Source organism: Nuphar pumila, chromosome 16 (genome assembly GCF_984573655.1).
Source record: "Nuphar pumila chromosome 16, dmNupPumi1.hap1.1, whole genome shotgun sequence".
NCBI classification, from domain to species: Eukaryota; Viridiplantae; Streptophyta; class Magnoliopsida; order Nymphaeales; family Nymphaeaceae; genus Nuphar; species Nuphar pumila.
This window is the reverse complement of record NC_143264.1, coordinates 83,843,233-83,858,336: the sequence shown is the minus strand read 5'-3', so window position 1 is coordinate 83,858,336 and position 15,104 is coordinate 83,843,233. Positions and strand designations below refer to the sequence as shown.

Sequence of the window (15,104 nt, the reverse complement as noted above, 5' to 3'; positions counted from 1 at the left end):
AAGAAAATGGTAGGTAGAATCTCTTAAAATGTAGAAAAGTTATAACTTGAATTTGTATTGTTGCAAGTAAAAAAGTGTAAATTTACTGCTAAATTGGAAGTATATGATACATGAAAGATCAACATGCTAATTGTATACTTCAGTGACACCAATGAGCAGCCAGCAGCAAATCATAACAAAAAAAAAGACATATCAAGTCCAAATAAAGCACACAACACCTGAAATCACCACAATCTTGATAAATATATTTCATTCAGGACAATTTGCTAAGAAGATGAATAGGAAGGAAGGACTTCCTAAAGTTGAGGGTGTCATGATCCTTTACAGTCGATTGCTGCATAATACACAGAACCAACAATATTTCCAATACCGTTTCTCATTGTAATATCAGACAGCAAAAAGACTGGCATCAATCCTCAAAGAAAGATTCAGGTGTCAAGCTAGGCAACACGTGAAAATAAAGAAAATCTACACAACAAAATCATTCAGATCTGGTCCATTTAGATCTAAATTAGTTAGCCAACTATCTCAAATACACAAGGAATCCACAAAACCAGATAACAGACATGAGTGCATAAAATTTCGCATTCTGGGGGTCCTGGAAATGGTTCAGAGGCCTCAGAAGTAAAGAAACACTAACGACAAATGAAGAGTTGTTAACAACAAATGAAGAGTTTTTAATGACAATTCTTCATCTGCTAACGACAATTCCTGAAAAGACGTGTTGTTAGCGGATCTGGGTCTTTTGACCCCAAAAATGCAAAATCTAAACTAAAAGTGCTAATGACAAACTAATGTGTCGTTAGCGAACCAGGTCATGTGACCCGTACCACTGATACCAAACTAGAAAACGGTTAACGATACTCAGTCAGGATCAATTGTCGTCAGCCCTGGGACGAATAAAAAAAAAACTCTTTGGGAGTTCATTAGAATTTTTGCTATAAAGAACCAGTTCCGCTGACTACCATTTTTCAAGATTTTTTGGAGATTTTCAAAATTCATGGCATCATCGAGTGGAAGGACGTCCGATTCGACAATGCCGACTGCATCCTTATTTTGCCTTGAAATAAGGTATGCAATGAAAAACCCTTTCCACAATTCTTTTTCTTTTTTGAATCTCGCATTTTGGTCTGTAAATCCCTGCTGCAAAAGAAACATAGGACAAAAATGGTGGCACAGGGGCTCTTTCCCCGGTTTAAAACACCAAAAACTGGCGAGAATGGAACAATGACCCTTCGGCTTCCCAGAAAATTTTTACCAAATCCATTTTTGGGTCAAATCCGCATGAAAGGGAAAAAATGATGGATATTCATATGGAAATGCTTGGTGGGCTACTTGGGCTGGAACAACAATAGAATGTTCAAGGAGGGTTTTTCTAATGCAACTCTCATTCACAAGCTCATTATAAATGATATATTTTTGTGAGTCTGTGCAAAATGGCCAATGGCTGACTTGTTGTGGCTTAAGCCTCTGCTCAGCCTTTTTTTTCTCTAATAGGCTGATGATGTCTTTTCACCATTGAAGTTGTACTGATTTAATCTATTTCAAATCGCTAATGACATTTTTCTCCCTCTCACAGGAAAAAAATAAAATGTTAGAAGTAAAATCTGAAACCACCTAATTACGATAATATTCAATTGCCAGCAAGCATTGTGCTAACTAGAAATCAGACCTCTTATCAAGATTTTGTGGCATGAGAAGATCTGCTCTAGAAGTTAGCAAAGACTCCAGAAATAACAAAAAGAAATTTGGGTCCAGAGATATCATCTTCTTTTGTTGCACTATCAGCTCAAGAAATTCCCCATATGACTGCAAGAAAATTCGATCATCCAACATACTTGTATTTCCTGCAGTTATAAATAATTATGTTATAGCTAATTCTGTGAAGAAAAGAAAAAAATGGCAAGCAAAGATCTTGACATAAATGACATGTAACACACCATTTTGTTTGGATGAAGTAGATTTATGGCACCATAGATTGTAAAGCCCTTTTATACACTCAACTGCAGCAACCCTTACTGCCTGAACATGCAAACAAAGGCCTACCTTTCAGAAAATAGATAAAAAGTACATGGGAAACACACACACCTAAAAAAAATGCTACAGGTATATCACCAATTAATACTGCCCTAAAGATAAGCAGAACAAAATAAAAAATTAGAAGCAACAAGAGACCAGATCCAAACCTGCTCAGAACTAGATAGTGGCAGAAAAACTGAAGGAAATCCAAGTAGGAGCTCTACAACTTTCTCGATCAGAATCTCGGCAGATGATGCCCAAACAGATGAAAGAGTGGCAAGTAAATGAAGGCTTTCAACTTTCACTGACACCGGAAATCCTGCAAGAAAGATTGTGCTCTAGATATCATCATTCAGTCACTCAGATAACTGTTACTTCACAATCAATCAAATTTATTGTTCATTATCAAGATAATAAACTATCAAAATGGCACTCTTAAGCATGCCACTTGAAAGGAGAGTTGCAAAGCCCACTTGCCATAAATATCACTTATTCAGTGAAGAAGACAGCAAATAAGGAGATATAAACCTTGTGAGTGGATGAAGCAATGTGCAAAGAAAACAGCTTAAACATTAGCAGTCACTGACACAAGATCTCATGAACCAACTGGCACAGTAGTAATTTAAAACTTCAGAATGCACTAAGAGTTAAACAAGGATAACTGGAAGATGGATGAGCTTCAAACTAATGACCCATGGTGGGACTCGAACCAAGAGTCCTCTGTTAATATACGGTTAATATAGAGCCACTTTGCATGTTCCAGCTATATGCTCAACCCAACCACACATTTGTGGGAGACAAAAGCAAAAATTATCTCCAACACAAAGGAAGGAGCAAAAAGAAGGATTCAAGGCAAACAAAGAGAACACACCATAATGTGATTTCTACCGCTTGAGCTTGCAGTTTACTTGCGAAAGACCACTTTCATAAATGATTTTCTCTTCCAAAATATTGTGATGTTATTATGATGCTCTGGACAGAGATACTAACTACAACAAGATCAAGACAATTCCAATTTGTAACAATTTTCTGCAAGTCGAACTTGCATGATAATATCATAATATAACAATTATTTATTATTATAAAAATCCAATTTTACTAATTTCTTCTTTCAGTTTTGTCCTATCTATACTCAAAATTCTCTAACAGTTAGTGGTAAAATACAAACAAAAAGTAAACTAAACAATTAAACTATTGTGTCTACCTACTGCCACTGTCCCTGCTTGTGGCCGTAAAGGATGCACAATCCCTCACAAGATTGGACAGCAAAAACTGTCACCTTCCATTCCAAGAAAATACCGGCAGATATCTAAAGCCATGGTAGAGATCATTGAAGCAGTTGTAGATATATCCTAGGTGCTGAAAGGAAATTATGGAATCCCCGATTTTTAGATTAGACAAAAGAAAGCTGAAAAGCCAAATTCAGTTGCATATGTATTACTTTCAAGCAGAAAATAACAAAGGTATTCACTGCCATGACAAGATCAAGACAAGTGAAAACCAAGAACGTTCAGAAACAAGTGTACAATTTTCAATCTCCAAAACAATGCCCATCAATGTCACTATTTGCAAAAATCCATCATTTATGTGAATATGTCCTCCTGAATAAAGGAAAAACTGTACACCAAATTTCTGTCCAGCCACAGCATTGTTAACTTATAATTATAAGTCTTTCATATGAATTTCCAATAATATATAAAAAGACTGGCATGTGCAAAGGACATCTGAAAGCAAGGACTTTCTGAACCCTGATGTTCCATGATCATGTTTTCTTGGCACGCAAGCGCCGGCAACTAAAAACAAAACATATCAAAAATCGGGAGAATCCCTGATTCACACCATAGATCCAGTATTCCTTTCTTGATATCCATTCCTATTGTTCAAAGCATATATTTATATTTAGATAAAGAAAATTATAAATTAAATAAAAAAGGGGGAGGAATTGGGTGAAGTACTTGCTGGCCCGCATCATTCCTCCACACACCCCCCCCCCCTCCCCTTCACAAAAAATACCCAAACCCCCCAAAAAAACTCATTTCTTTCTTATAATAAGCACACTTATGTTACATAAGATAAGTCTACACCAAAATCACACCAACCAGGTAACTAACATCGAGAAATTAATTCAAAAAATAAGTAGCTATTAATGCAAACAACCATCTGTATTACGTTCCAGATAAACAAAGTGCACATCTACAATTTAAGCGACTTTGTTACTGTTTACCCTCCATATGGCATATACATACATCCGAAACACATTTAAGAAGCAGTTGCAGGTGTTTTTGTAATCCAAACCTGTAGAAGTGTTTATCAATGCTCATTTACCTAAAACCAAACTTTGAGTGGAATAATTTAACCAGAAATTTATTTTCTGTTTCCACAAATTTTAGTGCAATATACCGATATGAGATGTTGCTTTTTTATCTCCCTACAAAAGCATCTAAACATGAAAAATACCTAATCTAATCCATGTTTTCTGCTAACTGTAGAAAATACATCTGTAAGTTCAAATTAAATAAACACCCTTTGAATCTGTTTAGGCCAGTTTAGGAGATAAGACTGTTTAAGACCTACTAATACACACACATGTATACATAGCTAAGGAGTTAGAAGAGGCAAAGTCCGCTTACCATCATCGGAATAAAATTTGGACAGGAATGAAATAGGAAGGCCACTGCAACTCATAACAAGCAAATGCAGATGTTTCCTGAACAAATGCTTGGATGCAGATGTAGCAAACCAAACAAAAAGGTCCTCAAACATGCGAGCACACAACTGTTTGTCAGCCTGTAAATTTTAAAATGTAAAAGTAACAAAACAAAAATGCTACTCAGTCAACAAGATCCTCAAGCAATGTTATCAAAGATTACAATAATACAAACATCCTGTACAAGAATGTCAAAAGGAAAAGAAATACAAAAAACTAATATGTTCACCATATCATCTTCACGCACCCTCCTGGAGATTGTGTCCCAAAGAACCCAACAGATAGAAAAGATAAGACTTGCATTCACTGCTTCAGATTTAGATTCAATTTGCCTATAAATATTGAAGTCAGAGAAAATATTATCCAGCTCTTCCAACTTGAACTGCAATGAGTCAAAATGCAGACATGGGGTCACACTTACAAGACATCAGCAATAATCATGAAGAACAAGCATCATCAATAATTTTTAGGAAGAAAACCTCTTTAGCAAGCGTAACACCTTTGCACTCCATACTAAGCCACTCAGATTTCAGAACAGGAAAACAGGCCTCAAATAGACTCACGAAGTTGCCAGTTTTTGTAGCTAGAAAAAGTATGTAAGTTAGCAGGGTGAATTGAAATATATTTTAAAAAGATAATGACAAAGATGACAGCAGGCATACAAGCAAAGAAACAGCCCAGAATAATCCTCTTCTCAGATGGACCTATAACACTACATTTTCTTAAATCTAAACCGTAAACAACTCTAACTACCTCTGGTTGTAATACTTATATGTATTGTAAATTTAAATCTGTGTTACAACGACATTTCTAGGAACTTTAACAGTCAGTATCAAACACGGCTGGACACACCATGGACATGTGATTGACATATGACTTGAAGAGAGATGCAAATACATTACACAATCAATCATGACCAAGCATCAAAGGTGAATTTACATGCACATTATTTTACAACCAATCTAAAAGTAAAGGTAAACATGAATAAGAAAGAACAATATATTAAACAATATTGAGCTTATGCAATTGCGGAACTAAAACAATTTCATACAGGTGATGACAAGGACAGTGCAATGAACAAGGACAAAAGTATCTCAATTTATTTTCAATAGTTAATAAGAGAAAATACCTTCCTTTTGCATCATAAAAGATTTCAGCATAATCAAGAGAACAAATGGCTTTGACAGCTCAGAAACCCTACAGCACTCAACCAACCAAGGAATGTATTTCCCAGGATGTTTTGCAATACTCTGGGATAAAGCTTTAATAGTCTCCTCATTGACAGAAGATAGAAGAGTTGTTTCAAATGTCTGAAAAGAAAAAGCCGCAATCAACTCTTGCAGATTAAATCCCCCGAAAAGGAATAAAACAGGCCAAAACAAATGAATTGGCAGAAGTTAAATGCAAATTCAGAGACAAACACTTTCACAGCAGCTACCTATTGAATTCACTAAAACCATCACTTATTTAAATCCAATTGCAACTAAGTGATGTTTTCTTATTTAGAGATCTATATGAACTCCTTATAATGCTTCAGGCACTTCGTCCATGCCTTATAGCAGGTTAGAATGCAAACACGTTGCACACAAGTACAGAATTAGAGGCATAGTGTAGGGCTCTAGGCAACAAAAATCAAATGTGAATGTCAAAAAAGAATATAATCGCATAAAATAATGAGAGAAAGAGAGAAGAAAACTGTGTCCTGTTTAGGGCTGGTAAACAAGCTAAATGGTGTTCAAGCTTGGCTCGTTCTTGTGGCAAGCCAAGCCGAGTTTGAACTCATAATGAGCCAAGTTTGAGCTAGTTTTTTTATCTAAAAAATATAATTTTTAGAACTGGAAGAAATAAGATTACAAAAAAATATGTAAAATATATTTCTTACTATCGAATGAGTTTATATCAGCTTGCCAAGCGTATCTTAAGAGTTTGAAGGAGCTCTTTACGAGTGGTGTGGCTTGTTTCTCAGCCTTAGTCCTGTTGCATTTGATCTATGTAACATGAGTGCCGAAACATACCCATGTTCACGCTGATACTTCTGACTTTTGGTTCTCTGCAGCTGCCATATGTACACTAAAAGCTCCAACGTCTTGTATGTGCCAACAGACACAAATATTGAGATTCCACAGGCTGTGATTCCTGACACTATCTTTGAGGCGCAAGAATTCCCCAAAATATGCAACTAAAATAGGTTTTCGGTAATGGTAAAAAGGGAGGTCTGAATGTAGGCCTTGCATAGAAGGTGGACTATTAGCATAGCAACCCATATATAAATGGAAACTATATTAAGGACAACGTATAATCTGTGTCACATGGATATGGATATGGAAACAAGACACAATGCAGGTATGTTTGGTACGACATGACAATTCTTAAAAATTAGGACACTGACACACAGCCACAGACATACACATAGACATATGTACGTCTACGTATATCACCAATTTCAAATCACTATAACTAAAACCATCAAATAATAAAACTGAGCTGAAAATATATTGTTGACAATTTTTAAAAGAAAAAGAATGCAAGTGAATAAACAATGAGTAAATAAGATCGCAAAGGAATATAGATAAAGTTTATGAAACAGCGTTGATTGTGTCCGACACTGATTTGTCTGTGTCCATGAAGTGTCCTGGAGTGTCCAACAAAAGACTGAAAGTTGACATGCTATAAGGCCATTTTTCAGAAGGATCATTTACACGAAGGGGCCATATCTAATCCCAGGGAGAGCACTCCTCAATATCTCTATGTTTTAAACAGTCCCACTTTATTTACAAGATTTTCACCCCAAATCCAACAAAATCTTAGCCAATGTATGTGTGCCAGCAAGATGGAAGCAATTTTTTCATCGATGTCCATGTTCAGTTGAAGCAAAGTTACAAGTTGAAGAGAAGAGTATATGGTTTGTGGTTGTCTGAACTTTTCAGGTCAGAGCTTTCTAGAATATTTCATAACCCTTGAAATAAGATTCATGGGAACTCCATTCACCAATTCTTTACATTTGTCACAAAAAAGGTCAGTATCATTCAAAATATGCAACTATGACATTTTTTAACAACTCTAACATTGTGCCCCATGTACAATTCTAAATTAAAATCTCAAAAGAAACTGTTGTATCCCATGACCTACAGCATATATCATACATGCACACAGATTTGAAGATTGAAAACACTTGTTAGTAGAGAGCAGTGTTGTGAAAAGCATTGAGGCATAGCGAGGCGCTCCACCAAAACTGAGGTGAGGTGCAAGCCTCAAAAAAAAATTGAAAACTTTTAAAAAATATCTAAAAATACAAATAAATAAAGAAATGCTTTATTGATGAAATAACAAACAATAAGAAATAGAAAATCTCAAATAAGTATTTAAAAATATAAGACTAACATATAAAAGTAACTAAAAACTGATTACATAACTGAAAAATATATGAGATTAACCAACAAAAGTTAAAGTATACTAAGAAACTGATTACATAACTGAAAAATATATGAGATTAACCTACAAAAGTTAAAATGTATGAGATTATTCTAAAAAATATGAGATTAACATATAAAAGTAACTAAAAAACTGATTACATAACTTGAAAATATATAAGATTAGCCAACAAAAGTTAAAATATACTAAGAAACTGATAACATAACTGAAATAACTAGAAAATATATGAGATTAACCTACAAAAGATAAAATATATGAGATTATTCTAAAAAAAGATATTTCACTTGGACTCTTGAAATATCTTTTCCACATGCATGATGTATCATTTTCTCAAGCATAGGCGTGTTTCTTTGATGGTTTATGTCTTTCTGATTTATATGTTAGTTCAGACTAGAGGCCATTGAGATGCACTCTATGATGATTTATATCTTTCTGATTTCAGTTTTGACTCTTGTTTTATTGTTTAATTTTACCCACTGCACAATGTTAATTAATAATTGTGCTAGACCTGGATATTTGTGATCACATGGCAACTAATCTCCTAAGTTCAGAAAAGAATTTTGTTTGGAATCCCCTTAAAGCATGACAGAAAGTCATCTCCACTTGAGACAAAATATAGTGCAAAAAAAGAGTGCTACAAGTGGGAGCAAGAGTATACCCACAGACAGAATAGAGCATTCAGTTCCTGCAGGCTCTGTTTTCTTTCTATGCAGTAGCTTCTTTGTATAGATAGTTGGAAATCCTATAAATTGTTTTGCCAATTTAAGTAATTGTGTATTCTTGTTGATTATGTCTCAGAAATCTTGTACAGAAAAAAAATTTTTTGCGCATCAAGGCGAGGAGTGCCGTTTGGGCTTCAAGGAGCGTTTTTTATAACGCTGGTAGAGAGCAACACAAGTAACGCAAATGATGTTAACAAATAAAAGATCGATTTCAAAAGGCAGCAAAGCATTATTACTCGGACTCTTGCAATTCAAAGAAAATGCATTCAAGTTTGTTAAGCAATACCTTTCTATCCTTTGTAGACTCAAAATTATTGGTATCTAACAGATGCTTATACAATGGCCAGTTCACCTCCTTAGCCAACTCCAAGGCCCTCAAATTCAACCTCCATGCCTACAAAGGCAAAATGGAATATACGCAAATTATAACAATAGTGAAACACCATTGCCACCAACAATAAAAACAACGATCAGATATAAAATTAAATACAATAAAAAGAAAAGTAAAGGGAAGAACCTTAGGAAGAACCAAAAGCAAAGGAAAAAACATCATGGTGATCTCTTTATGGGTGGATTGATGTTCTTTCAGCACATTTAACCCAAGGGTAAGGCAAGCCACAGCAATGTCATATGCAATGGAGTTGAAAGGCGTAGTACCTAAAACAAAAAGAACACAAACGTAACTTTCCAAAACAGTGAGAGTGCTCAACTGTGGTTATGCTTTCTAACAGATATAATAGAAATCTAAACAACCAAAAACACCAAACCTGCATGTCATAAACAAGATGTGACTGACAACTCATCACAACCAAGGTGTGACTATATGAATATCAATAGAAAAGCAAAGTGGATTAGCATGTCGAACCTAAATTTAACCCATCAGGTAGGAGAGAAGTTGATTGATTTTCTCTTGTTTTGAGTTTAATTACTTTTCAGTAATTATTCAAAATTTTCCCAGTACAAATTGATACAATTCAGAGTTTCACATAAATGACTAATAAGACAATATCTTTACAACATCTAATCTATGCTAGAATAACAACAACAACTACGCCTTCATCCCAAAACTAATCTATGCTAGAAAAACAACAAAAAATGATGATATTTTACTTTACAAAGAATATGATCTCAAATCCATGGTTTGAGAGAAAAGGCCTACAAAATAGGCATTGCAACTTAATGACAACCTCAGAGGAAGAACTGACCATGGTCACCAAAGTTCAAAATCCTGTTTGCCAAAAAAAAATACTAGCGTACAATAGGGACAGTGCTGAAAGAGACAAACCATAGTCACCTATATCATTCTAGGTAATTCCTTGCCGAGGGTTTTTCTCGAATAGATATTCAAGTTGGTTTTTTGGGAAAACATCAGGAGTTTAAAAAATAAAAAAAACATAAATAATAATAACAAGAAGAAAATAATAAGTTTTGCATTATTTTCGTTGCAAAAATATATAAAAAGAAGTTTTAAAAGGTTTTAAAATATAAAATAAACAAAAAAATTGTAAACTTAAAATATAAAAAATGAGTCTTTTCCCAAAAAAATTGTGATAATATCACAATATTTTGAGTTTTGCTGATATTTTGAAAATATCGCAATAGATTGCCTATAATATTGCCTGACCTTAAATCACTGATTTTGTCACTATTTTCAAAATATTGGTGATATCGGTACATTAAGACAAACATAAACAAGGTTCTCTGCAAAAAAATCATATCATGAAGTATTCTCTCATGACTCATGAGATATAAGAGGGTATCTACTAAGAGATTTTCCTCCATATATCTTCCAATAATCCTTTTCCATGTGGAATTCCCTAAACACTTGCATGTGAGAGAGAAAAGAAAACATACCAATGACATATCTGTACTTTTTGTAATTTTTTTGTATTAAAAGTGACATTTTACACATGTTTGTAATATAGATTGTGAGGTGATGGTGCAATAGTAAATCACACCTAAAAGTTAGATCAGTGTTTTATAATCAAAGTTCGTTAGAACTTTTCACTCATTAGGGGGAAAAAGGCACATGCACCCCACAAAAATCTTGCATGCATGCACACACCCCGCATGTGCACACTCACACGTACACACAAACACACCTTTCATTCAATATTCAGATAACTATCCAGCAGCAGAATGGCTGAAAATCTTTTAAGCAGACTGACCAGCAGGCATGGCTTACAAAATGGTGAAATATTGCACACCGACATTACTACAAAAAGATGGAGCTTAGCATTTTTTTCATGACAACAAAACTACTGGAAGTTACTAGTAACTTAAAAACGTAGCAGTAGCAAGCGACCCGAAAAAGGAAAAAGAAATTCCCCACAAAGGTCAAATAGTAAGAAAGACTCTAAAAATGCAAAAAGTGCAAAAAAAGAACCATATACGAGCAAAATTATATAAGAAAAGACAATCTAGTATATTGTTGATTCCTATTTAAGTCAAACTTCCCAGGATCTGGCAAGAACCAAACACCTGAGGAAGCAAGCTCCAACTGGTGAAGCAAATTTTGAGCTTTCAAAACAATTTTCTAAATCCTTCCCATGACATTGATATAATATCTCCCTTATAAAAATGCTCAAATAGTAAGGGGAAAGTATAACCAAAAGAATCAGAAAAGTGCAACTTGAATATTGCTAATACCAATAAAAGCAACAGTAATAAGGTATGGTTGAGGAATAGAAATATCACATCAACCAAAAGATACCTGTCTTTAAAATGTCCAAGCATCTTAAGGTCACATCTTGCAAAGCTTTGACGAAGAAAGCAGGATCAACAATTCTAAACAACCTATCGACAGAGAGTGCGGCTTGAACAACAGTAAGGTCATTATCATGAAGCCTACGCAACAAGGCCTCCCTAACATTTACTGTAGTCTGAAAAATAGAAGGAAAAAGACTGTGAACAACATAAACCATTTTGCAGTAAGGGCTTTAAAGAATGTGGAATATTGAAACGAATCATATTTAGAAAAGAGAAAATGAATTATATGATGCAATAACATGGAAGCCTAATGTTTTTCAGTACCACCAGTGAAAAGGTCAGGTTGTTTCTCTCTTGATTTTTTATCCATCCCACTCAACAAGTTTTTTAGATATCTCAGTTGTTATTCCACAATTTTCAATGAATATTTTCATATTGCCAAACACAAGAAGATACCTTCACACTTTTCACATTTTTACTTATTTTAAAAACTTTTAGGGTGTATTTTTTGTTACATCGCATGTGATTTGGAATCACATGCATAGTTTTAAAACCCTGTCTCTCGCGACTTGACTCCACATGGGTAGACACATGACTCGCCTAGCCAACCCGCTGACTCGACAAAGTCATGACCATTTTATATTTTTATAAAAAATATGTAAATAATATGTTTTCATATATATTGTATAACTAATTGTTACATATAATGTGTATTATAATATACATATTATGTATACGAAGTAATATATTACATGATCAATTATGCAAATATATCATGTATATATAATATACATAATATGCATATACATAAAAAATACATCATATATGTATGACAGCTGAGTCATTCTATGACTCGGCTGATCGGTCGAGTTTTGTTAAGTTCCAGGTTATTCAATAATTCGACTCGATGAATGGCAGAGTCAACATGAGTGACCAAGTTGAATCAACAAGTTTTCAAACACTGATCACATGAGATGGGATCACGTGATTTGGAATCATATGATTCCAAATCACAATGTGAAATATGCAATTTGGAATCACATAGTAATTCACCCCAAATGTGATTTCAGATAACATTCGGAAAAAAATTCATGCTTGTCCGCATTTGAGGAAATGGCAAATGAGAATTGTTCTCTCGCAACCGTGAGAGAGCAATCTCACCTGGGGCAACCAAACATGCCCTTAACAACAAATTGTTTTTTCGTCTTTTATTCCCTTCAAGTTGGATATGTCTTGTTACAATCATGGCGGATTAAGTAACAAGTTGCATGCACCTTAACTCCCAGAAGATGAAAGTGCTACCTAAAGTTATGGCCAGAGATAACCTCCATTGTTCAAACTCCTAGAAGAGGAAGAAAGCACTACCTAAAACATAGTCACAGATATAGGCAATATTTTGAAAATATAGCGATAATATCAGTATAAATTAGTAAAACGATATTAAAGGCAAATATCACAATATTTTGAAAATTTTATAAATTTATACATATCGTGATATTATCGTGAAAACATCATGATATTATCACAAAAACATCACATTATTATCAATTACTTCTTACTTTTTACTTTTTTCTATATCTTAAGTACATTTTTCTTCTTTCTTTTATATTTTTTACTTATTTCTTTGATTACATGTGTATTTTATTACTATTTTTATATTTTTAAAGACTTTTTAAGCACCGAGTTTTTCCTGACATTTATCTAAAAAACCTATATTATCACGAGAAATCACCTTGCCGAGACCGATATTTGTGACTATGACCTAAAGTTAAGGCCAGAGAAACAACTTTGCTAGAAAGTGAATCCAAAACAGGTGACTAGAAAAAGGACAAACCAAACTAGAGCCAAAGTTGCCAGAAAATGAAAAGGGCTACTTGAGTTGAGGTAAACAATCATCTAAAATTGGGCCACTGAAGACAATGACTGTCGAGCACAGCAAACTATTATGATCTCGGTGATTTAAGGGCCTAGTTTTGCACACCTTAACTCTACACAACTTAAACATCCTGCTTTTTGTTGTATTGAATTGGTATCCAACAAATGTTTGAATAACTTTTATATGTTTATTCATTTTCAAAACCTTCACATGACTTTTTTCTTTTCTATTAGCTGGTTTAAATTTGATTATCACATCATTTAGTCTTTTTCACTATATTAACATCTTTCAACTTGTTTCTTTTCAACATCAAGTACTTTGTTAAAAAACAAATAAAAAATAGGTGACCATGTCAGCGATGGGAGTGACAAAGATTGGTGAGTACAAGGAAGAAAGCTTTGAATTACCATAGCTGTTTGCCTCCAATTTATTGGCATTGATGCACTGAATTTATGACGATAGATGTATTATAGTGAAAAATCACTTTTGTGTTTCTTATATATACCTTAAACCAGACAAATAAAATAAAAACAATTTTAGAGGCAAGAAACGCTGTTATAAACCAATCTAAAAGTTAATTGACAAGAGATAAACTAGTCAGTCTAAGCTAAGGTTCTAAAAATTGCATCGGTGGTCGTATGGGCAGGAGTCAGGACCCAAAACAAAATATATATCATATCCTAAGAAATAGTATTTTTAATAAAAATAAAAAATATATAGAAAATTTAAGAAAAATTCTAAAAATGTCATAATGCAAGAAATAATCCTAGTTACAAAATAAAACCATAATGTTACATATCAAACAATTATATACTACATAAAACATCACATATCCAACAATCAAGATAATATGAGATGCATGGCACGCATATCTCACAAGAAAAATGTGAACTATGATAATAGGGACCAAGAATCTCCACGCACCTCCCCCCTTTTGTTTTGTTGGGACCTATAACACCAATTGCAATGTTGAATCTAATACTTGATGTAAGTACTATACTTAGGGTTTTATACAAAATGATGTTTGACAATGTCTTTGAACCTATAGACAAACATTGTCTCTATCGTACCATATCGTAAGATATGTATTGTTACTATGAGGAATATCGATATGATACGCACTCATATCTTGATACTCGAAAGGAGCTGCCCGTTCAACTCTTGTTCTGTTTCACACAAGTAGCATCTTGAAGCTAAATGAAGAACTGAATTGAAATAAACAGTATTTACTTAAAAAGAATGATAGTTTTTTTTATTGCAAAGGAAGTATGGAGCTTTTGTAAAATATAGAGTAATATTTTTTGAGATATATCTAGGGTAATAGCATATGATGTTATGAAAATATTGCAAGATAATATCAATGTTTTAGAGCCGGCCTAAATTATTGGCAGTATATTGTGATATATTCAAAGTATCTCCTTAGTTGTCATAGGCGCTAGGCGGTGAGCCCCTAAAAAGGCCTAGGCGGTACCCAAAATAAAATAAAAAATAAAAAAACATAATAAGAAACATGTATATTGTCTTCTCTTTCTTTTTCTTTTTCTTTTTCTTTCTCCTCCTCGAAAAAGAAAACAAATGATGTCTAAAAAAAGGCTCTGGCTTTAAAAAAAAGCCTAGGCAGAAACAACCTAGGTGTCTA

The 15,104-nt window shown here is 33.9% G+C and overlaps 1 protein-coding gene across 3 annotated transcripts in view; it reads right to left on the bottom strand.

Moving 5' to 3' along the window:
- LOC149813903 (ARM repeat superfamily protein) overlaps window positions 1-15,104 on the bottom strand; it is a 44,874-nt gene that overhangs the window by 15,420 nt on the left and 14,350 nt on the right. For 2 of the 3 annotated variants that reach the window (XM_089991697.1, XM_089991699.1), the window contains 10 exons: window positions 11,594-11,762; window positions 9,398-9,537; window positions 9,167-9,274; window positions 5,856-6,036; window positions 5,206-5,309; window positions 4,956-5,108; window positions 4,650-4,806; window positions 2,187-2,338; window positions 1,941-2,022; window positions 1,673-1,847 (listed from right to left, as the gene is read on the bottom strand). In XM_089991697.1, coding sequence (XP_089847823.1) covers window positions 1,673-1,847; window positions 1,941-2,022; window positions 2,187-2,338; window positions 4,650-4,806; window positions 4,956-5,108; window positions 5,206-5,309; window positions 5,856-6,036; window positions 9,167-9,274; window positions 9,398-9,537; window positions 11,594-11,762 — 1,421 coding nt within the window. The remainder of the gene's footprint in view (window positions 1-1,672; window positions 1,848-1,940; window positions 2,023-2,186; window positions 2,339-4,649; window positions 4,807-4,955; window positions 5,109-5,205; window positions 5,310-5,855; window positions 6,037-9,166; window positions 9,275-9,397; window positions 9,538-11,593; window positions 11,763-15,104) is intronic. The other variant, XM_089991698.1, reaches the window with a different exon arrangement.